At 43.8% G+C, this 23,346-nt stretch overlaps 1 protein-coding gene across 1 annotated transcript in view; it reads left to right on the top strand.

Moving 5' to 3' along the window:
* The window catches only part of PITPNC1 (phosphatidylinositol transfer protein cytoplasmic 1), a 156,592-nt gene that overhangs the window by 64,231 nt on the left and 69,015 nt on the right, over positions 1–23,346 (top strand). The window contains exon 5 of the mRNA XM_055575483.1: positions 8,233–8,304. Within this exon, the coding sequence (XP_055431458.1) occupies positions 8,233–8,304 (72 nt within the window). The remainder of the gene's footprint in view (positions 1–8,232; positions 8,305–23,346) is intronic.

Below are 23,346 nucleotides of genomic sequence, written 5' to 3' on the forward strand. Positions count from 1 at the left end.
CTCCACACTTATCTGATCCCCATGGTAATCTATTCAGAAGAGTAGTGAAAGTGAAAGTGTTAGTCACTCAGTCATGTCCACCTCTTTGGGATCCAGTGGACTGGAATCAGCCAGCCTACCCCATCCATGAAATTCTCCAGGCAAGAATACTGGAGTGGGTTGCCATGCCCTTCTCCAGGGGATCTTCCTGACCGAGGGATCAAACCCAGATCTCCCCTGTTGGAGGCAGATTCTTTACTGTCTGAGCCACCAGGGAAGTCTTTATTCATAGGTCTCATCTACACTTAAGGGGAGGGATTATGCAAGATGTGCAGTTATACCAGGAATTATACCAGGGGCTGGGAATCTTGGAGACCATCTTAGAACTCTGTCTACCATGAGTATTTTAGTCTTTCCTCCACAATGCTAGGAAAGATTGAAGGTGAAAGGAGAATCGGGTGACAGAGGATGAGATGGTTCCATAGCATCACCAACTCATTGGACGTGAATCTGAGCAAACTCTGGAAGATAGTGAAGGACAGGGAAGCCTGGTGTGCTACATGAAGTCCATGGAGTCATAAAGAGTCAGACATGACTTAGCAGCTGAACAACAACCACCATGTTGCTATGGGCCAACCAAGTGACATGGAGAACATAGGAGTATTCTGAATCCCTTAGACAGTTTTTGATGCTTTTGAACTGTGGTGTTGGAGAAGACTCTTGAGAGTCCCTTGGACTGCAAGGAGATCCAACCAGTCCATCCTGAAGGAGATCAGCCCTGGGATTTCTTTGGAAGGAATGATACTAAAGCTGAAACTCCAATACTTTGGCCACCTTATGCAAAGAGTTGACTCATTGGAAAAGACTCTGATGCTGGGAGGGACTGGGGGCAGGAGGAGAAGGGGACGACAGAGGATGAGATGGCTGGATGGCATCACTGACTCGATGGACGTGAATCTGAGTGAACTCTGGGAGTTGGTGATGGACAGGGAGGCCTGGTGTGCTGCGATTCATGGGGTCTCGAAGAGTCAGACACGACTGAGCAACTGATCTGATCTGATCTGATCTGATAGACAGTTTTAGCCAATGAGTGACACTCCTGATAACCTCTCTTCTTGCATCATGCAAGTTTGGTTATGTCAGGATTCCCAACTTTTTTCCCACTCCCACACTTCTGACAGTTCCCTCAGTGATATGGAATCCCCCTCTCTAGGAAATGTGTCCAAATCCCTAGGGGATAGCATGTATTTTGAGAAAGTCCATGGTTGGAAGATGGGGTGCTCCCTTCCCCACCCCCTAGATATTTGAGAATGACTAGGTTAGGTGGTATCTTCCCAGCTGAAGCAAAGCCCTTTGTCACAGAAAGCAGATTCAGGCAACCTGGAGGTAAAATAGATGCTTTGATGCCTGAATAACTGAGGAGACAGGGACTCCCACCATTCCTAATGGCAGCGGGTTGTAGGGGAGGGATCCTTCTACTGGAATAGCATTGGAGCTTGTCATTTGGTTGGTGAGCCGGATAGACAGCTCAATGTGATGATGGAAAAGGAGATAAATGCTGTGACAAAAATACAAACAGGATGCTACCTGTATACACCAGATAATCATTCTGAAGTGGTGTTTGAAATGGTAAGATTTAGGAAAGAAATATCAAGCTAAGGGCATTGTGGGCAAAAAACATGGCAGCCAGAGTGTTTAATGAAATGGGAAGTGATGGCAGCCAGAGTGTTTAATGAAATGGGAAGTGATCTTCTGTGACGGGCTATGGGATGAATACCAGGCAAAGCCAGAAAAGAAGATTCAGGTCAGAAGCAGAAGACTCCAGGTCTTCCCCTCAAGGAGAGAAACTGAGTCAGCAGGACCCAGAAGTTCACTGTTTGTGATGGGTGAGTGTATCAAATAGTAGGTGGAATAACGTCCCCCTTAATATTCATGTCCACCAAAACCTCAAGTGTGACTTTATTTGGAAGTTGAATCTTTGCAGGTGTTATTAGTTAAGCACCTTGAGATGAGAGATGAAATCACACCAGATTTAAGACAGGATAAATCCAATAACTGTTGTCTTATAAGAAGAGGACAGAGGGACATATGGAGGGAAGAAGGTGATGTGGAGACAGAGGCAGAGATTGGAGTTGCAGCCACAGACCAAGGAGCCCCTGGGGCCACTGGAAGCTGGGAGAGGTGGGAGAAGCTAGGCCACTGGAAGCCTAGAGCCTTCAGAGGGAGCACAACATTGCCAACATCTTGATTTCAGACTTCTGGACTCTAGGATCATGAGAAGATACATTTCTGTTGTTTTAAGCCGCCAGATTCATGGTAATTTGACAGCTCTGGGAAACTCGTACAGTGCAGAACATTCAGATTCAGTATGGATGTTTCAAGTTTGATGTGCCTAGAGGACCCTTGTCGGGGACAGCCAGTGGGCATCTGGACCTGTGAGAAGGGCAGCCGAGTGAGACATGTCAATTACGGAGGATTCATAAAAATGAGTCATGGAAAATTCAGAAACAGATGAGCTCAATTGGAGCAAGTAAATAGGGTGGAGGGCAGAACCAGAGGGACCACTTTCGTTGAAGGACCAGAGGAGGGAAGAGAGCTGCTGTCGCTGAAGGAGTTGCTTAGTCGTATTAAACAGTGTGGGCTTCTCAGGTGGTACTGGTGGTAAAGAACCTGCCTGCCAGCGCAGGAGACACAAGAAACACGAAGTCGTTCCCTGGGTCAGAAGACCCCCTGGTGGAGGAAATGGCAATCCAGTATTCTTGCCTGGAGAATCCTGTGGACAGAGGAGCCTGAAGTGCTATAGTCCATGGAGTCGCGAAGAGTCAGACATGACTGAAACAACTTAACACACACACACACACACACACAGAAAACAGTTTAGGGAGGCCTACGGGGTGTAGATGGAGAAGCAGTGCTGCTTTGCAAATGCTCTGATAATCAGTCCTTCCATACCATATTGCGCTGCTTGAGAAAAAAGATAGGAGGTGGAAAAATAGAGCCAGCAAGCATCAACTATTCTTTTAATAGAGTTTGGTTGTGAAGACAAGGAGGAGTGGCATTGGTTTTAGATCAGAAGAAACATAACTGAGGTTATTTGATGCTTGTTTGTTTTTTAAGATGCTTGTTTATTTTTCATTATATTTTTAGGCAGTAGGAAGGAAGCAGGGAGAGGATGCAAATAATCAATGAAACAAGTTTCCAGAGAAGAAACTTACAAATATATTTAACCATGCACCTACTCTGTGCCAGGTACTGTGCTGGGTTTACCTGAATGATCCTCACTGATCTTCTCAGCACGCCTACAGAGTAGAAAAAAATTATCCCTGCTGGGGATGGGAAAATAATTTGCCCAAGTCGATACATCTCAGGTCTGATGACTCCTCTGTGTCTCAGTTCTGATCATTATATTATTTTTTTTCCCCATTGGGATAAAGAAGGCAGCATCTTTCTCTGATTCACAAAGAATAGGAAGCAGCATAAAGAAGCAGATTTGCGACAATGGAGGAGAGGGGAAAAGTAGGTGTTCCTGTCACTTGATCTGTGTCATTGTTAAACTATGAACCAAAATTATCAACTGCAAGGAAGGAAGAGTGAAGCCAAGCATGGGTCTTGAGAAGGGAAGGGGTTTAAGATAACCTCAGTGGTGACATGCAATAGGGAGCCAGCTAGGGAGAAAGGAAAAAAAGTCTTACTCAATGGTTTAAACTCGATTAGGATTAGAGGAACAACAGACTGGTTCCAAATCAGGAAAGGAATATGTCAAGGCTGTATATTGTCACCCTGCTTATTTAACTTATATTCAGAGCATATCATGCGAAATGCCGGGCTGGATGAAGCACAAGCTGGAATCAAGATTGCTGGGAGAAATATTAATAACCTCAGATATGCAGATGACACCACCCTTATGGCAGAAAGCGAAGAACTAAAGAGCCTCTTGATGAAAGTGAAAGTGAAGAGTGAAAAAATTGGCTTAAAACTCAACATTCAGAAAACTAAGATCATGGTATCCAGTCCCATCACTTCATGGCAAATAGATGGGGAAACAATGGAAACAATGAAAGACTTATTTTGGGAGGGCTCCAAAATCACTGTGGATGGGGACTGCAGCCATGAAATTAAAAGACACTTGCTCCTTGGAAGAAAAGCTATGGCCAACCTAGATAGTGAATTAAAAAGCAGAGACATTACTTTGCTGACAAAGGTCTGTCTAGTCAAAGCTATGGTTTTTCCAGTAGTCATGTGTGGATGTGAGAGTTGGACTATAAAGACAGCTGAGTGCCGAAGAATCGATGCTTTTGAACTGTGGTGTTGGAGAAGACTTTTGAGAGTCCCGTAGACTGCAAGGAGATCCAACCAGTCCATCCTAAAGGAAATCAACTCTTAATAGTCATTGGAAGGACTGATGCTGAAGCTGAAAGTCTAATACTTTGGCTACCTGATGCAAAGAACTGACTGATTGGAAAAGACCCTGATGCTGGGCAAGATTGAAGGCAGGAGGAGAAGGGGATGACAGAGGATGAGATGGTCGGATGGCATCACCAACTTAATGGACATGAGTTTGAGCAAGCTCCGGGAGTTGGTGATGGACAGGGAAGCCTGGCATGCTACAGTCCATGAGGTCGCAAAGAGCTGGACGTGACTTAAGCGACTGAACTGACTGAGGATTAGGATTTTTAGGGAAGCTAACCTACTTGGGAGAAGCAGGAGTTGATCTCAAGATGGACATCTAGTTGGAAAGATTTTAGTGATAGTGTCAAAAATGCCCCAAGCCAGAGACACTTCAGATTTTAACACGAAGCAATGTATACTACAGGGCTCTGAGAATCAGCCGTTGATATCCTAAGGGGATTATCAGTCCCAAACCACTGCTGAAGGAGATAGAGCTGAGCAGCCTGGGGCTGGCCTGTCCGTGTCTTCCCATTGCCTTGCCAAAACCAAGTACCCTTCAAGCCTCTTGCAGGGTTGCCATTCTGACATGAAAATAACCTAAGTCCCTTGACTCAAAAATAACAACATCTGTTAATTTGCATAAGAGTTTTGCATTTCATATTTTGGATTTAATATCCAAAATTCACTTGTTTGAATTTTGAATGCTAAAATTCACTTGTTTGACCTTAGTTAAGTGGTTTAGAGATTCAGCTGATTAAAAACTCTTTACGGGTTCCACTCTGACTCACCTAGACCCACCTCCCACCCTGGACAGCTCCGTTCTTTGGCTGCTTGGTACTGTGCACACATTGGATTGAGCCTCATGAATTTTGGGTTGCAGACATGCTAAGTCACTTCAGTCGTGTCCAACTCTTTGGGATCCTACAGACTGTAGCCTGCCAGGCTCTTCTGCCTGTGGGATTCTCCATGCAAGAATACTAGAGTGAACTGCCATGCTCTCCTCCAGGAAATCTTCCTGACCCAGGGATCAAACCCATGTCACCTGTGGCTCCTGTGTTGCAGGCGGATTCTTTCCCTGGCTGAGCCACCGGAGAAGCCAAATGATGGGTTAAAAAAGGACAAATCGGTTCACCTGAAGCTTGTTATTTTGAAAAGTCTCTGCAGGTTCATGTTCTCAAGTTCACAAGGCTATTGAGAGCTCTGTGGTGGGGCTCTTGGTTCATGACAGGTGGCCCCTCCATAGAACCCTGGGTCTGGATGTGAGGGCAGCAGTTGTGCAGCGAGAGGTTTGAGAGGAGACAGCAAAGAAGGTGTTAATGAATGATCGCACGGCTTCGTTCTCCATAAAGGCAATTACTGGGATTGATTGTTTCCATGTTTCCTTAGTCACGGTTCAGCTTGCTTGTTTCACTCGGATTAAGACAGATGAACGCTGAATGCACACAGACATGTGATGTCAGGAGAATTATCAATGGTACATCAAAGGCCTCTGCTTTCTTGCACAGATGCCACTTGGGGGAACTCAGTGGAGCTGAAAGGGGATCACGGCCACCATGAGATGACCAAGTGGGGCAAGGGTGTGTATGGTGGACCACGGGATTTTAGATACTGCATCTTCTCTCTTTCCTTCCCATACATGGTATAGTGGGGTGGTTTTCCAGCTTACACGTGCAGTAGCATGCTGCAAGGCTTGACAAAGAAAAATGCTTGAGCCCCATCCCCTGAGTTTCTGATTCAGTGGGTCTGGCACTGCGCCCAGAAATCTGCCTTTCTTAGAAGTTCCAGGGTGCTGCTGCTACAGGTTCAGCAGTCTCATCCTGAAAACCAGTGAGGTCTTCATCAAGAGCATGGACACTGAACAGGCCACAGACTTTGGATCACGACTTTACTTTTTACTAGCTGTGTGGTCGTGGGCCATGTACTTAACCAGTAGCCAGGACATAGAAGCAACCTAGATGTCCATTGGCAGAAGAATGGATAAAGAAGAGGTGGCACATATATACAATGGACTATTACTCAGCCATAAAAAGAATGAAGTTGAGTCAGTTGTAGTGAGGTGGATGAAAGTTGAGCCTGTCAATACGGAGTGAAGTAATTCAGAAAGAGCAAAACAAATGTATATTAAAACATATATGAAATCTATTAAAATGGCATTGATGAACCTGTTTGCAGGGCAGGAATAGAGGTGCAAACATGGAGAACAGACTTGGGGACATAGTCGCGAGATTGAATTGAGAGTCGCATTAACGTCTATATCCTACCACGTGTAAAATCGAGAGCTAGCAGGAAGCTACTGTATGGCACCAGGAGCTCAGCTTGGTGCTCTGTGATGATGGCCTAGAGGGGTGGGATGGGAGGGCTGAGGGAGGTTCTGGAAGGAGGGGCTATCCAAATAATTATGGCTGACTTGCATTGTTGTACAGCAGAAACCAAAACAACATTGCAAAGCAATTATATTCCAATTTTTTTAAAAAAAGATAATGATAATAGTTCCTATTTCATGGGATAGTTAGAAGGAATAAATGAATTAGAACTTGGAAGCACTGAGACCAGTGCCGGGTCTATGAACACTGGATAAGTAAAAGAGGCAGCTTCTTGGAACTGGGAGCATGTGGACCCAAGCCTCACTCCTCCAATACCTGCAACTCCCATTGGGGTTGCTGGGTCCTTTTAGCCTGTAGTCTGCGATCCTATCTCTGGAGGTCAGGAAGGTTAATGCCCAGCTCAGGGCCAACGCCAGCAGGAGGAATGCCACATCGACCTCCATCAAAATCCTCCTCTCAAGCTATGCTAACCCTTCATCTACTGAATACGTGGAATGGGCTCAGTGAGATGCGGGTGTCAGGGTGATGTGCATTTGGGGTTTTTCTCCCCCGTGCCAGCAGAAAGACAGACTGTCTTTCATGTCAAGTTCACATGCAGCCTTATACTGATTTGTTAAATGTTTGCTCGATACGCAGAACTGATACATTTTACGCACATGGTTTCATTTAACCCTCACAATGTCACTGTTAAGTAATCATTGCTGTCTCTGTTTCAATATTGCTGGGGTTCAGATAAGTTCAATGACTTGTCCAAAGTCACATGGCTATCAAGTGATAAACCCCAAACTAAAAGCCAGGTCTGTCTGACTTGAATAATTTATAACCGTAAAGCTCTACTCTACCACCTCAAGCTTATTATGAATATTTATATAATGGTTAAGGCTGGCTCCCAGGTATCTAGCTGTGGTAGCTGCTCCCTAAAGGGAAGCACCCTAGAACTGGGACTGTCTCTGTTTCAGGGGGTTGGTTTTCTATAAAGCCTGTGGTCGGACTCACAGAATATACTCCTTTGGGAAATGTCCTCTTTGCCAACTTCTCTTGCTGCTGCTGCTAAGTCACTTCAGTCGTGTCTGACTCTGTGTGACTCCATAGACGGCAGCCCACCAGGCTCCCCTGTCCCTGGGATTCTCCAGGCAAGAACACTGGAGTGGGTTGCATTTTTCTTCTCCAGTGCATGAAAGTGAAAAGTGAAGTCTCTCAGTCGAGTCCAACTCTTCGCAACCCCATGGACTGCAGCCCACCAGGCTCCTCTGTCCATGGGATTTTCCAGGCAAGAGTACTGGAGTGGGGTGCCATTGCCTTCTCCAACCAACTTATCTCATTGCCTAGTTATTCTCTCTGGCCTGACTCCTGGGTGAAATTGTGTTCACGTCGCCAAAAGTAGCTTTGCTTACATTTGGATATGGACTTAGTGTCTTAACATCTCTGGTTTTGGACAGTGGTCATAACCAGAAGGCTAGGAGAGCGTGCAGAGGCTAAGCTGAAGATGTGAAGAGAGAAAAAACTGGTATGCTGATGAAACCTTTCTCTTTTCCCATAGTGCTCCTTTCTGCCGAAATTCTCCATTCACATAGAAACGAAGTATGAGGACAACAAAGGAAGCAATGACAGCGTGAGTAGCCCCCTTGCTCTCCCCACCCGCCCCCGCCCCAGTCCACACTGTGTTCTCCCCTCCTGGACGGAGCCAGCCCCACCATCTGTGCCTAGGACCTCAGAGAACCTCTGGCTTTTCTTCTCATTTTTATGTACTTTCTCTGGGCCTCTATGCAGAAATCTCTGTCACCTGGAGTGATTGTTGTCGGGGATCAAGAGGGATGAGGGGGACCTCAGAGTCTAGAATTTGATTTCTGGCCATTGGATTGAACACACATTTTCTCCATGACAATTGACATTTACTTAGAAGGATGAATGTGATCAGATGTGTGTGTGCATACTGTACATATTTTCTGGGCTATGCATATGTTCACATACACACACTCAGACATGCCCACGAATTCCACCTTAAAAATCAGTGTAACCGTCCTGCAAGATGTTTTCCTCATGAAGCATTCTGACTGTTGCTAAATTTCAGTCAAGAACTTTGTTTATTAGTATTGCTTAAACTTCACTTCTGACCTGGCTTTTACCCCACCTCTTTCTGTCAGAGCAATACATTTCTAAATTCCCTTCCCTTTATGAGTGGATGATGTGATCTACAACAACCTCACCCTGACCTTGAGCTGTGGGTTCAGTCAGGACCCATGAGGGAAGACTCTGTATCTAGAAGCTGCAAGGCTTCACCTGTTTATTTCTGCCTCAATTACATGTTTTGCATTTGTGGAGAGTGAATGAAAATTGAGGCTGTATCGAAATGAACGAGAGAGAGTCTCCAGACAAAGTGACCCCTTTGGTGCCTTCACTGAGCTAAGGAAATACAAAACAAGATGCAGGAGGTTTTGGAGGTTCCTAAGTGCCAGAGAGAAGTATCTAAGGGCTCATGCTATGCTATCCTATGCTAAGTCACTTCAGTCATGTCTGACTCTGTGTGACCCCATAGACGGCAGCCCACCAGGCTCCCCCGTCCCTGGGATTCTCCAGGCAAGAACACTGGAGTGGGTTGCCATTTCCTTCTCCAACGCATGGAAGTGAAAAGTGAAAGTGAAGTCGCTCAGTCGTGTCTGACATAAACATTGTCAGTTTACAGCTTTGGCCAGGCCTACTTTGTGTTTCATCATGTTAACAGCTTCTAGAAACACCTTCCAGAAGGCTCCTCCCCTTGGCAAGAACAGATTCTTCTAGAAGACATGGATGCATTTGTGCAGCACTCAGATGGTCCCAATCAAGGTGGAGTCTGCTGGACCAGAGCTTGAGTGGTTCCCAGGAGGGGTCACCTGACAACTATTGATACAATTCACACCAGCGTGGGAAAGAGGACACTGGTTCATTCACTCAGTATTTTGGAACACAGCTACATTCATTCGTCTGTGGCAGAATGAGTACTTAAAACAGAACTCATGTGCTTCACAAAGCCTGGAGTATTTACTACTTGGCCCTTTACAGAAAAAAAGTTTTCTAACCCCTGCCTGGTTAGAGAGACTCAGATCAGAACAGCACCCACCGGGTCTCCAAATTTGACCACTTGATAGATCTGTCCCAGGTGAATGCGAACTCCAGAGTTCCTGAAACTATCCAGAGAAGAAAAGACTGCTACCCTCAAGGGTGCTTGTCCCCCCATGAGTTCAGGAGCGTCGGTGGGTAGCATCCTCTGGTGATGGGTGACCAGAGGAAACGTTTAGTCCCATCTCCTTGTCTATAGCCTGAAATCAAGCTTCCCTGATAGCTCAGTTGGTAAAGAATCCACCTGCAATGCAGGAGACTCCAGTTCAATTCCCGGGTCTGGAAGATCCCCTGGAGAAGGAATAGGCTACCCACTCCAGTATTCTTGGGCTTCCCTTGTGGCTCAGCTGGTAAAGAATCCGCCTGCAATGCGGGAGACCTGGGTTTGATCCCTGGGTTGGGAAGATCCCCTGGAGAAGGAAAAGGTTACCCACTCCAGGATTCTAGCCTGGAGAATTCCATGGACTATGGGGTCGCAAAGAGTCAGACACAACTGAGCGATTTTCACTTTCACTGGTGCCAACTCCAGCAAAGTCTTGTGGTCTAAAGTAGTGTTGCACAGTGTAACTTGAACTCTTGTAAAGTAATGACTCTTTCTGATTGGAAAATTAACACATGATTCTTAAAACTTGGAAAAAAAGAAAGAAGTAAAGCAAAACCAGTAGTAATCTCATGCTTCAGAGATGACTGCTGTTAGCATTTTGGTTCATCCTGCAAAATATTAATGAATTTACTTTTCAACCAATTTCACTAAAATTGAATCTTACAACATCCTGTTTTTAACATGTCACAAAATATCCTTCCCAGTAATTTTTAATAGCTACCCTGCATTCCCTACTTAAAAGTATTTCTTTAAACAATTGCCAGTCACTGAATATGGGAGTGGGTATGACCATTTTGATGTATCTATAGACCATATCCGGAGAAGGCAGTGGCACCCCACTCCAGTACTCTTGCCTGGAAAATCCCATGGGCGGAGGAGCCTGGTGGGCTGCAGTCCATGGGGTCACGAAGAGTCGGACACGACCGAGCGACTTGACTTTCACTTTTCACTTTCACGCATTGGAGCAGGAAATGGCAACCCACTCTGTTCTTGCCTGGAGAATATCAGGGACGCAGGAGCCTGGTTGGCTGCCATCAATGGGGTCGCATAGAGTCAGACACAACTGAAGCGACTTAGCAGCAGCAGCAGCAGCAGCACAGACCATATGGCACCCCACTCCAGTACTCTTGCCTGGAAAATCCCATGGACGGAGGAGCCTGGTGGGCTGCAGTCCATGGGGTTGCTAAAAGTCGGACACGACTGAGCAACTTCACTTTCACTTTTCACTTTCATGCATTGGAGAAGGAAATGGCAACCCACTCCAATGTTCTTGCCTGGAGAATCCCAGGGATGGGTGAGCCTGGTGGGCTGCCATCTATGGGGTCGCACAGAGTCAGACACGACTGAAGTGACTTAGCAGCAGCAGCAGTAGCAGCATAGACCATCAAGAAAAAGATGATAGAGATCAAACATGCCTTAATTGCTTTTCTTGGCACAATCTAAAAAACATGGGGTTGAGGGAAGCAATAGGGGTTAAAACATCTTTTAGTCTTTCTAGACAGATTGTCTTGCTTTCTCTTTTTCTCTATGGTGCTGCCCTGTCTTCACAGATAGTTATAACCCACTCCCTTTGTAGAGGTTTGGAATGGATGTGTGGCCCCACCATGAGCCTGATAGGTTGGTAGGACCAGTGTGATCTTCTGGTTTATCCTCTGCTCAAGTCTAATCTAAGAAAAAAAATCACATGGTTATCATTTATTGTCTTGTGTCCCATTTTTGGCAGGCGCTAAGGTCTTTTTTTTACTACTCTCCTAGGAATTTAGCTTTGTCACTACTCTCCTAGGAATTTAAAATACCAAGTGAGCCATCCTAAAGTCAGGAGCTACGCCTAGAGCCAGCATTCTCTACCCAAGCCAAAGCCCAATTCTCTCTGAGACTTAGGCCAGCCTGCAAGAAAAGCAATGAGCCCCGGAGCACTTGGGAGCAGTCCTTGTCAGCACAGTTTGCTTCCTCTGGGAGAAATGCCAGCTGTTGCACCCTGTGTTGCCTCCTTCTCCCCAGCTTGCTGGCTCTGAGACTGCCCATGCAGCCAGCTCTGTATCTCTGTCATGGCACCCACCTTGCCCAAGTCCAAGTTCACTAAGTGTTTTTGCCCAGCTTCAGCCTGGCTCTGATCCATATATCCCCAGGTCTCGCTTCTGAGCTATTGGACCAAACAAGCCAGCTCCAGCTCAATTAGACTTCTTTGCCAGTTTGCCGCCTTCTAATTTCCATATTCAGCAGCAGCTGTTGGTCACCCAGCTGGTTCAAGCTTGGTCCCTGGAGGCAGAAAAGGAAGACTTCATTGGTTTTCATTCACACTTGTTAATGTTTCCAAATCAGAACATGAGAAATATGTATTTATGTAATAATACTTTATTAAAAGATCGCTTTGTCCAGGGGTTCAAAACTAGAGCCTTAAGCAGATGGCATGTGCTGGCATGCTCTTTTCTGTCCAGGGATGAGTATAGAGTTTCTGGTGGGAGGCAGAATTGCTAAAGAAAGCAGTGCAGTGGTGGATGTTTCTCTTGTCTCACTGCTTTGCCAAATTATTTAATAAACTCAGGCCATTTCTTTGCATTTTCTGGGTGTATAGTCTTATCATTCAGCTACCATCCTTCATACTGCTATCTGCATCCTGTTTCTCTCCCTACCTGCCAGAACTTTAATGAAATGGATGACGATAAGAAGCAATAATTAAATTGAAAACACTACTGATAATCATATTGATTACTGATTGAATAGAGTCCATGTTGTTATCCTCTTATCAATCACCACCTATGTCATCTTTTTACGTGACCCAATACCTCATGTAAAAAAAAAAAAAGAAATCGGTATATCTAGTTTTAAATATTTTCTCCTTGTTAAAATAAAGCTAGTATATTTATGAATGTGAAAACCTATAAACCATGCTTACATTAACCAGGACACAATGGGGAAGTTGTCTTAAATTGAGGCCCATTTATTTTATGCACACGCTGATGAGAACTATTTAGGCCTTAATTAGTGCTGGGAGGACGGCACCATGCCAAAGTAAGGCTCTGTTGTTTGTCCAAGGCCATAAATCTAGATCTGGGAGAGTCAGTGCTTATCATTCAAGTGTTGGCCGCTGCCAGGTTACTGTCACTCCCTGCAGTTAACGGGGGGCAGACCTGCCTTCACTTCCTCCTCCAAACAAAGCAGGTACCACTTAAAGCAGTGGTGCTCAGCCTTGGCTGCATCTTGGACTCAGAAACTCTAACCCTAGCTCCTGCCTGGTTTCTGCCCACCCTGGGATTCTGATTTAATTTGTCCTGGGTGCAGACTGGTCTAGGGCAGTGCTTCCTACGCTGTGTCTCTAGGAATACAGAGTTTGCCAGTCGCAAGTGTGTGGACTTGTAGGGTCTACCCTCTGGTCAAACCTGATTCATTCTCTTTGGAGGGTATAAGATAGGCCATCCCCACCCAACTTGAGGATCTAGGCCACTGGTTCTCAGTCCTGCCTGCAGAGTAAAGTTACCTGGGAAGCTTTAGATTCACTGATGCCACTCTCCCACTCCCCGGGATTCTGATTTCATTTATCTGGGACGGGGGTCCAGTCACTGGGATTTGTTGCACTTCCTCAGGGTAACCTAAGAGCCATTAAGGCTGAGAACTACAGATTTAAAGAAAATATGAAGTGCTGCTGCTAAATCGCTTCAGTCGTGTCTGACTCTGTGTGACCCCATAGACGGCAGCCCACCAGGCTCCCCCGTCCCTGGGATTCTCCAGGCAAGAACACTGGAGTGGGTTGCCATTTCCTTCTCCAATGCATGAAAGTGAAAAGTGAAAGTGAAGTTGCTCAGTCGTGTCCGACTCTTAGCGACCCCATGGACTGCAGCCTACCAGGCTCCTTCGTCCATGGGATTTTCCAGGCAAGAGTACTGGAGTGGGGTGCCATTGCCTTCTCCATATGAAGTGCTATGTAAAACCAAACCAAGTTGTCACGCGAGTGTATGTTCCTCGGTTCTTTGTCTCGTCACAACAAAGATTTGGAGTGACGGACGTTAAAGCCCCCTCGGCATGTCGCAGCTCTCGGGTCTTGGATAGACCGTGTTATAGCTCTCAGGTCTCGAAAGGACCATGTTATAGCTCTTAGACAAATCAGTGTTACAACTCTATTTTATTTAGAAGATAGCAGGAAAATCCACCTCTGAGGCGTGAGGGCACGTTGATCCAAAGATGCAAAGAGAAGAGCGCCTCAGCGCACGCGGGGAAGAGAGAGCCAGCGAGCTAGCCTTGGCTCCTCTTTTTATATGTTTATCTCTCCCTGGGCCTGTCCTATGTAAATTGGGCCAGCCAGGAGTGTTGTTTGTTTTGCCTGAGGTCCTCACTTCAGTCCGAGGACCTTCTTTTGTTCTATTTTCGCAGGTTTTTCTCTTCTTTGTCTTTTAGCCACCGCCATTTTGGACTCCTTTTCCCTATTCTGCCTACCTAACAAAGTGAACCCTTAGGAAATCAGGTTCTCCAAATTTCTTCATTTCTTCATACCCCTGAAAACATAAAAGTTCACAAAAAAGCATATTTATAACCACCACCACCACCCCACACACACAATGAAGGGGCCTGAGGGAACCATATTTCTTCTCATTAGCCATTATTCCTCAGCAACAAAACTTCTCTGATCAGATGGAAAGAATGTCCAGTTTATTTCCTGGAAGAGCGAGACTCTGTTCTTCACAGAACTCTCCTTCGAAGTTGCCTCGAAGAAGTATTGATAATTTATTTAGTTTCTAGTTTAGTTATGTTATAATGGGAAAGCACAGAGTTGTTCTTTGTGAAATGAAAAGATTCATATTGAATCTCCAGCTCTATGACTTAAGCAATGGAGTCTTGGCTTCTGTATCAAGAAAACAGACTAAATAATGTCTGCATCCCAGTGTGGAGGATTCATCCAGGTTAATTCATAACCTGGAAGCACTTCATAAACTGTAAGTGCTATACAAATTGTAGGTTTTGCTTCAGTTACAGTCCTACCTTGGGATTAACTGCATTATGGAGGATTTTCTAATGAGACTCTCCTTTTGTCTGAATTGTCAATGAATCATTTCTTGTCAGCAAATTTTGAGTACCTACTATGTGTCAGGCATTGCAAGAGGCAATGAGGATGCAGCAATCAGATAGACAAGTCTCCACTACTCATGGAATGGGGAAAATCACATAATAAGAAAGAAAACAAGGAATTCCAACTGTGGGAAGTGCTGAAAAGGCAATAAATAGGGTGGAGGAGAGCTCAGCTAGAAGCCATATGATCAGGAAGGCCTCTCACAAGAGGTGACAAATCTGGTGAGACCTGAGGCTGGGAAGGAGCCGACCCTCTGAAGGGTTGTCCAGGCAAGGGGACTGTTGTAAGCTTAGTTGTATCCCCCCAAATTCATATGTTGGAGTACCTGAGACTATAACTATATTTAAAGATAAGGCTTTTAAAGAGGTGATTAAGTTAAAAGGGGAATCTCTTGTAGCTTCATGGGTAAAGAATCTTCCTGCAATGCAGGAGACCAGGGTTCAATTCCTGGGTGGGGAAGATCCCCTTGAGAAGGAAATGGCAACCCATTCCAGTATTCTTGCCTGGAGAATCCCATGGACAAAGGAGCCTGGTGGGCTACAGTCTGTGGGGTTGCAAGAGTCAGACATGATTAGCAACTAAACTGCCAAATTAAAAGGAGGCTGTGAAGCTGGGGCCAAATCTAAGCTGATTGGTATCCTTCAAAGAAGAGAAAACTTGAATACCCAAAACTAGGGATGTGCACGCACAGAGAACAAACCACACGAGGATGACCAAAATCCTTTTTCTGTTCCAGCATTCAGTTTACCACTTAAAAAAAATTTTTTTTATTTGTGCCAGGTCTTAGTTGTGGCACACAGGGACCTTCCATCTTCATCGTGGCATGTGGGATCTTTAGTTGCAGCATATGGGATCTAGTTCCCTGAGCAGGGATCAAACCCAGGCCCCCTTCACTGAGAGCACAGAGTCCCAGGCACTGGACTGGGAAGAGAAGTCCCCCAGTGTCCAGTTTAGGATACCATATCACACTGGGTGATTTATGTTTTTCAGTGTTTGCTCTGGCCACTCTGTCAAGAGTGATGGGAGGACAGAAGGAATAGAAGCAGGTATTCCAGCTGGCAGCAAGGGCAAGAATCCAGTTCACAGATGATGTGGCTTCATCTGGAGAGAGGGCAATGGATAAAGATCAGTGTGTTTTGGAAGCAGACTGACTAGGTATTGATGCATTAGATGGGAGCAAAGTAAGGATGACCTCAGGATTTCTGGGCTTCCTCGGTGGTGCTAGTGGTAAAGAACCCGCCTGCAAATGCAGGAGATGTAAGAGATGCATCCAGATGATCCCTGGATCAGGAAGATCCCCTGGAGGAGGGCATGGCAACCCACTCCAGAATTCTTGCCTGGAGAATTCCATGGAAAGAGGAACCCAGCAGGCCATAGTCCATAGAGGTGCAAAGAGTTGGACATGACTGAAGCAAATTAGCAGGGAGCAGCAGGCTTTCTAGATTTGTCCATGGACCCTAGTGGGGAGTGGGGAATTTTGCAGGAGAAGCAAGAAGTCAAGAGCCCCATTAGGGCACAGTCAGTTTGAGGTACCAGGGAGACTTCCAAGCAGATGGTAGGTAAGGAGTTGGATATATGAATATGGAGTTCAGGGAGAGGTGTAAAGTCATGATTCAGAGATGGAAATAAGTGAGGTTATCTAAGAAGAGGAATGACAGAGAAAAGAAACTTCTGGTTGCTCCAGGATGGAGAGCACCCTGGTCCTGAGAAGGACCTTCCCATGGCTTTCAATCTAGCTTCTGATTATTTTCTTGTCACCTTGATTAAGACCAAGTCACTTTCAATCACTGAGTTGTGCTTGGTTTTAGGGAGTTAGATTATATCATTTAGTCAACTACATAGGTCCACCTGAGAAACTGAGTTTCTTCCCCTGGATAGGTGCCTTCTTTGAATGAATTGAGTAAAAATTTCAGTATTTTGACTTGTCTCAACTTGCATTGCCTTGGAGACATGGCCAAGAGTTCTCCTCCTGACCACAAATAGTTCCTGCTGGATGTTACCAACCGACAACCAACAAAGAGGGAATTTTACCATCTAAGGAGAGCTCTATTTATTGAGGATTTGTTATTGCTATAGTCTTCATGAAGTTCGTTTCATTAGCGTTATTAGTATTTTGAACATCAAGAGGGCAATATGGGTAGATGTAGGATAAAATAATTTATTTACACATTTTAAAATGTTCTAAAATTAATTTGTAAAGCAGGGGTGCCAGTGAGAACTGTAGAATCCATATTTACAAGCCTCTCAAGCTGATTATCCTTTCTTTAAATGGTTTCTAATTGAGGATTATAAAAAGAAAAAAGCATTTGCTTTATTTTTAGACATGTCTGATGTACTGTTCTGTTTTTAACCTTAAGATTGTTACAACCAGCCACCTACAAAATCTGCAATTTTCTCTAATAAGTAGTCGGTAATGCTAAGAAGTTTGCACAAAACACCCCCATTTGCAGTTTTAAAGGATTATTATCCATGATGGTCCATGAAATGGAAATTCAGTGTCCTTACTCAGTCTGTGTCTCATGGTATCATTTTGAGGACAATGGAAAACAGATCATATTTGATTCCTTAAGATATTGTCTTTGCTCTTTGTAGTACTGTTTGCCATCTGAGAGTTGGATGTAGTGGGGGAAAGTGGGTAAGAAGAGCATCTATCCAGCATGAGGACTAGCTTTCAGTGAGGAGAGTCACAATGCAGGTTATCTCTACATTCTGGATAGCTAGAGCTAATTGGTAATAATCATTATTATTAATAGATATAGCTTAAAGTAGTATTTACTTTCTGTCTAGGCCTGGCTCATTGGTGCTGTGGTATATCTAAAAACAGCCAGGCTGTGCTGACCTATTGGTACTAATGGTTTCGGAAGACAGTTAACCAAACTGGTCAAAAGCAGCATAATCAAAGGGACAAGGCTGAATCCCATGGTTAAGAAACCAGTGGGCAGAGCCAGAAAAGCAGTACCAAGTATCAAGATCTAAATGACCATTTCATAGCTACCTGAGTAACAGTTCATTCAAGCAGGAGTCGTCAGTGGATGCCAAACCATTCAGTGTGAAACAATATTAGGGAACAGGAATTCACACTGCCTCAAAGTGTCACTACAGAGATTATGTATTAATTACAAGCAGTAGAAAGTTTTACAAATGATATCATGTGCTTCCCTTTGTGACATACTGAGGATGCAACATCACAAATCATGATATGGATCATCCTTGCCAAAAATATTTAACCTGAATCCAATCGGGAGAAAAGAAAGTGAAGTCATTTAGTCGTGTCTGATGACTCTTTGCGACCCCATGGACTGTAGCCCACCAGGCTCCTCCATCCATGGGATTTTCCAGGCAAGAGTACTGGAGTGGGTTGCCATTTCCTTCTCCAGGGGATCGTCCCGACCCAGGGATTGAACCCCGGTCTCCTGCATTACAGGCAGATGCTTTACCGTCTGAGACACCAGGGAAGAAAGCAATCAGACAAATCCAAATCGAGGGACACTCCACAAAGCAACTAGCCAGAATTCTTCAAAGAAGAATGTCACCAAAGACCAAAACAAAACAAAAACCTGGGGGACTGTGCTAGATTAAAGGAGACTAAAGTAATTTGACAAGTACATTTAACACCTAATCCTTGCTTAGATTCTGGATTAAGGAAAGGGGTAGGTTTGTGCAGGACACAGAAAAGATAGGACAATTGGGGATGTTTTAGTCTGGACCATACATTCGATACTACTGCAGTGTAGTATTGAGTCAGTATTGAATGTCCTGCCTGCGATCATTATATTGCAGATATGTAGGAGAATCTCCTTGTTTTTAGGAGATGCATGCTGACATATTTATGAATGAAGTACCATGCAATATACTCTAACTCTCATATGGTTCAGCCAAAAAAGACATTTATATGTGTATGTTTTTCCTTCTTTAAAAAAATCTTATAAAATTAAGAAACTATTCACATGTTGCAATGAAATGTCAAATAAATTACTTCAAAGTTACACAATGAGTTGTGTGTTGTTGTTGTTGTTTTGTAGTCATGAAGCAGAAGCTTTCAGTCTTCTCTCTCTTTTTTGGTAGTATCCCGATTTCATTAGTGAAATAGCAAAATACTTAGCCCAGTCATAAATATTGTCACCATGTCAGCATCAACACTGAGTCCATTCACCCAAAAGATGTTTATAAAGAGGGGACTTTTTGAATTGCAGAAACCCTAGTTTCTCTCTTGTAATTTCACACTCTAGGTTGTGTTGTGAAGTTTTGAAAAGGCAGGTGGACATGATTCAGACTAGATTTCTAAGTGCACAACCCTCCAAAGGGTTAGAGCCCAGGATACATTTACAATGTTGTGTTAATTTCTGCTGTACAACAAGTTGATTCAGTTATATGTATACATGTATATTCTTTTTCATATTCTTTTACATTATGGTTTATATCATCCAACTCTTCTATTCTATGAGACTCAAACCTCTTTTTGTAATCCATCCTCAGTTCACGTCACTTTGCAATTGTTTCCTAAATGTTTGGCTTTTCTTCCCCCTCATAAGATACCTAATTACTGTGGGAAAACCGTGTACTTCACTTTAAAAAAAAAAAAAGGCACAGCTTTCCTATTTATTTACCTAGAGTTTTGTGTTGACATTTGTTGAGCCCACTTTTGGTACCTCAGAGAATGGGTTGCTCACAACAGATGATGACCAACAACCTTTGGATCTTGGAGCCATTTGAATGAGGACAACTTAGGAACCTGCCAGAAGCTTGCATCTGGCCAGGCCCATTTAGCAGGATGCTGTACTAGATTCAGAGAACTCACCAGCCTCAGACCAAACAGGGTTCAAAGCAGAACTTGGGAATTCAATGATAAGTCTGTACACAGACTTCATTGTTCTGAACTCCCTCCCGACAGTGAAACGGAGAACAATGCCCATTCAGTGGATGATTGGGAGAATTCATTGAGATGGTGCATGTCAAATACTCCATAACAGTCGTTCTTTTCTTCTCTTTAACTTCGGTTATGCTTTGTGGAGACTACTTAAGAGTTAGATGCTTGCAAGTGCAAGATCTGCAAGGGGGCAGGTTAATCAGGGGAGTTCTTTTGGAAGGAAGGTGCTACGTTCTCATTTCCAAAGCCTGTAGTTTCTACTCCTTTTCCATCATCCAGGAATGGGGCATCCTCAGACATAAGTTGGGAAGGCACATGTTTCTGGGAGCTTTTGAGTTCACTTTGGAGGGGCCATCACTGGCTGGAGCTCTGGACCCTCCACCAGTTAGCCTCCTGCCTGGAAGTTCTGATTTCAGAAACCATCCTTCCTTGGCTCTCACTCACCTAAAGGAACCCTGATGGGCACATCTTGACCCCTAGAGGTGACCGCCACCTGTCCTGTTGTTTCACGGTGGTCATCAGTGTTTCCATCAGGATAGAGGCACAATGGTGAAGAGATGAAGGCTGCAGGCACTGGAGTCAGACTAGTTGGGTTTGATTCCTGGGCCAGCCACTTAGCAGCTAGTTCAGCATGTTCCTCAGCTCTTCGTGCCCCTGTAAATGGATTTAAAAATAGTCCTTACTCATTGGGTACTTGTGAAGATTGAATGTATTAATCTTCAAAAGCACTCAAAACACTGCTTTAGTCCACCCAGTCCTACTCACTGTGTTATTGTTAACTGATATTGCCATATTTCATCAACTCCGAGGTGGCCATTATTTTTTATGTTTTAACAACTCTAAAAATGAAACGTGTAACAGTCAATGGCATCATACAATGATCAGCGGCAGCAGTTTTCTTTTTTGAAAATGTAACTGGTTGTGTCTTAGAATCAATGAATTCAGCGTGAGACCTCCTCTTGCACAGGATGTTGAGATGTCTGGTGAGCGAAGTTAAGCCATGAAGAGTGTTTGCATGTAAAGTGTGAACACAGTACCAGATTCTGCCAAAGAAAAGTCATTGAATAAATAAGCTCTTCAGTCATCCAGGCCTGGAAGGTTGTTTGTTGACTTTTTCCAGGGCACCGATCTGCTTCCTTATGATGCAAAGGACTTGATAGAGATCCAAAAAAGGAGCACTTAAATCTTCCCACTTTTAGGTTCAGAGCCGTCATCTTTATAAAACAGATTTCTCTCTAAAATCCCTGGATGTCATCTATCTGATAAATACCTTCTAGAACTAATTCTCCACTAGTATTTTAGCCTTTAGGGGAAAAAAGTGTTGCAAGGGGATGATGATAGGAGCTGACCTTATAGAAAAGAAGTTAATGATTTCCAATGGACATGATTTCAAAGCAATTTTTTCCTTTTGATGCAGCAGAAGCATTGCTTCCATCTGCCCCTCTGCGTGTACACAGACTCTGTATTTGAATCAAGCAGTGTGTCAGCTGTTGCCCACCAAATTCTGTACTTGATCTTCTGAGACTGATAGTACTTCTGTCTGAACACTACTAAGCTGTTAAATTAAATTTAAATCACATTTCCCCACTAATACCTATTGAAGACTTGTTTATAGTCCATCAGGCTTTACAGCCATTTGGGACATAAACTTAGTAAATAAAAACTTCATGGAGCTGCATCTGAAAATCTTTCATCTTATTTCCAGCCCTTTAAGGAGACAGTCATAAATACCTTTGGAATATGCAGACCATTAAACGGAGTAATTTTAATTTTCTTTGGCTATGCCCATCAGATTATTAAGTAGATGTTGCAAAGCATCAACTAAATGCCACATCATGGGGTGGATACTCGGGAGTGGAACCAAATAATTGACTTTTTGGTGCTGAAATCTTTTATTGTCACTCAGGTATACCTAAAGTTCAGAGGAGATCAGAAATCTGTCATGAGTTTGAGTTTGTTATTAATTCAACTTCACCTTGGTTGGCATGTCAAAACCAGAGTGAAATATGGAAATGAAATATGAAACATATTAGGGAAGGACCTCAGCAATGAAGGACATGGGAAAGATTGATTTTTCTAGTAACTTAATTTTGATCTATGGGTGAAGCCTTGTTTTAAGCACCCAGCTAAATTTGTTTAGAACCATCTGGGTCTCTTGAAATAGATGATGTTAAACCAGCTACACCGGTTGCATACATGGTGCTTTTGTTGAGACTTTTTGTAATAGTTTGAAATAGAAAACACTGCTTTTCTAAAAAAAAAAAAAAGTAGTTTCATGTGATATCTAGGATAACTTCAATATTCTGTTTTGGCTAAGAGTTCATATCATTCCATTGCTTCTTGTTTCTAAAGTTTCTAACATTTTATTCAAAAAAATCTTTACTATTGGGAAAAATACTCTCTCGTTCAATTAAGGATAAAAATTAATTAGTGACTCCTTTTGGGTATAGATTTTTGAGAGTTATGTTTTTATGCCGGATTTGTTCTCTAGCTGCCCTGAAGACAGCCTTCTAGTACCCACTTTGTGAGTTTGCACCATGGGGTGTTGAGGGGCAGAATGTATAATGGGTGCCACGTATCGTTACTCAGTGTACAAAAAGGAATGTCCAGCATAAAGCACATTTCCATCTGTTTGCTTTATCTTGTACCAAGCCATTGCCCTACAGATAACAGTTGTTGAGTAACACTGGACAAAGTCAAAAAGTGATTCTTGGGTCAAAACATTCAGAGACTTCAACAGGTTTTTCCTGCTGCACAGGTGGGGTAATGAACTTGAAGAGTCTCAGGGACAATCAGCAACAGCCTTGAGAGACAGAGGAGCTGTGGCTGTTTTCAACAGATCTAGATTTACTCTTGTTGTTCCCAGTCATTATTCTAAACTGACAAGGATGTGTAGTCTTCTGGTTTAAAGACTGTTCTCTTGGGTGTTCCTTATTCCCTAGAGGTCTAGTAAATTCTTATGTTTTAAAGATTCTTGCCCTTGGCTTTTCCTTATTCCCTTGGAACAGTTTTAAGAAAGACAATGAATGTTCTGAACCAAATACTTGATATAAGCCACCTATCCCAGTTCCTCCAGGTAATAGATGTTTAGTAAATACCAATTCTCTTCCTCCGTCCTTTCATCATAACCTCCCAGCGGGAACCCGAGACGACCTTTATTTTGCATTGAAAGGAGAGGATGATCTCAATAGCGCATTAATTCATCATACAAGAAACATTTATCGAGCATCTATTTTGTACCAGGAGTTGTCAGTTTGGGGAGACAAATACTGTCATAGCAGTGTGATGTGATAGGTGCTCCAGAGAACACAGGGTGGAGGATGAGACTGAAAAGAAAGGCAGGATTGTCGTGCCAGGAGGGACTAGTTGAGAAAACAGGAGATTTGCAATAGGTCAGATGAGAGAGAATGCAGCTCAAAATTTAAAGCACTGACAGAAGAAATGGGAGAGGATTAATTAGGAAGAGGGAGAAGAAATAGGAGAGGATTAATTAGGGAGAGGAAGAGGGAATGGGAATGGGTTGGGG

The sequence above is a fragment of the Bubalus kerabau genome, chromosome 4, assembly GCF_029407905.1.
Source record: "Bubalus kerabau isolate K-KA32 ecotype Philippines breed swamp buffalo chromosome 4, PCC_UOA_SB_1v2, whole genome shotgun sequence".
Classification (NCBI taxonomy): Eukaryota; Metazoa; Chordata; class Mammalia; order Artiodactyla; family Bovidae; genus Bubalus; species Bubalus kerabau.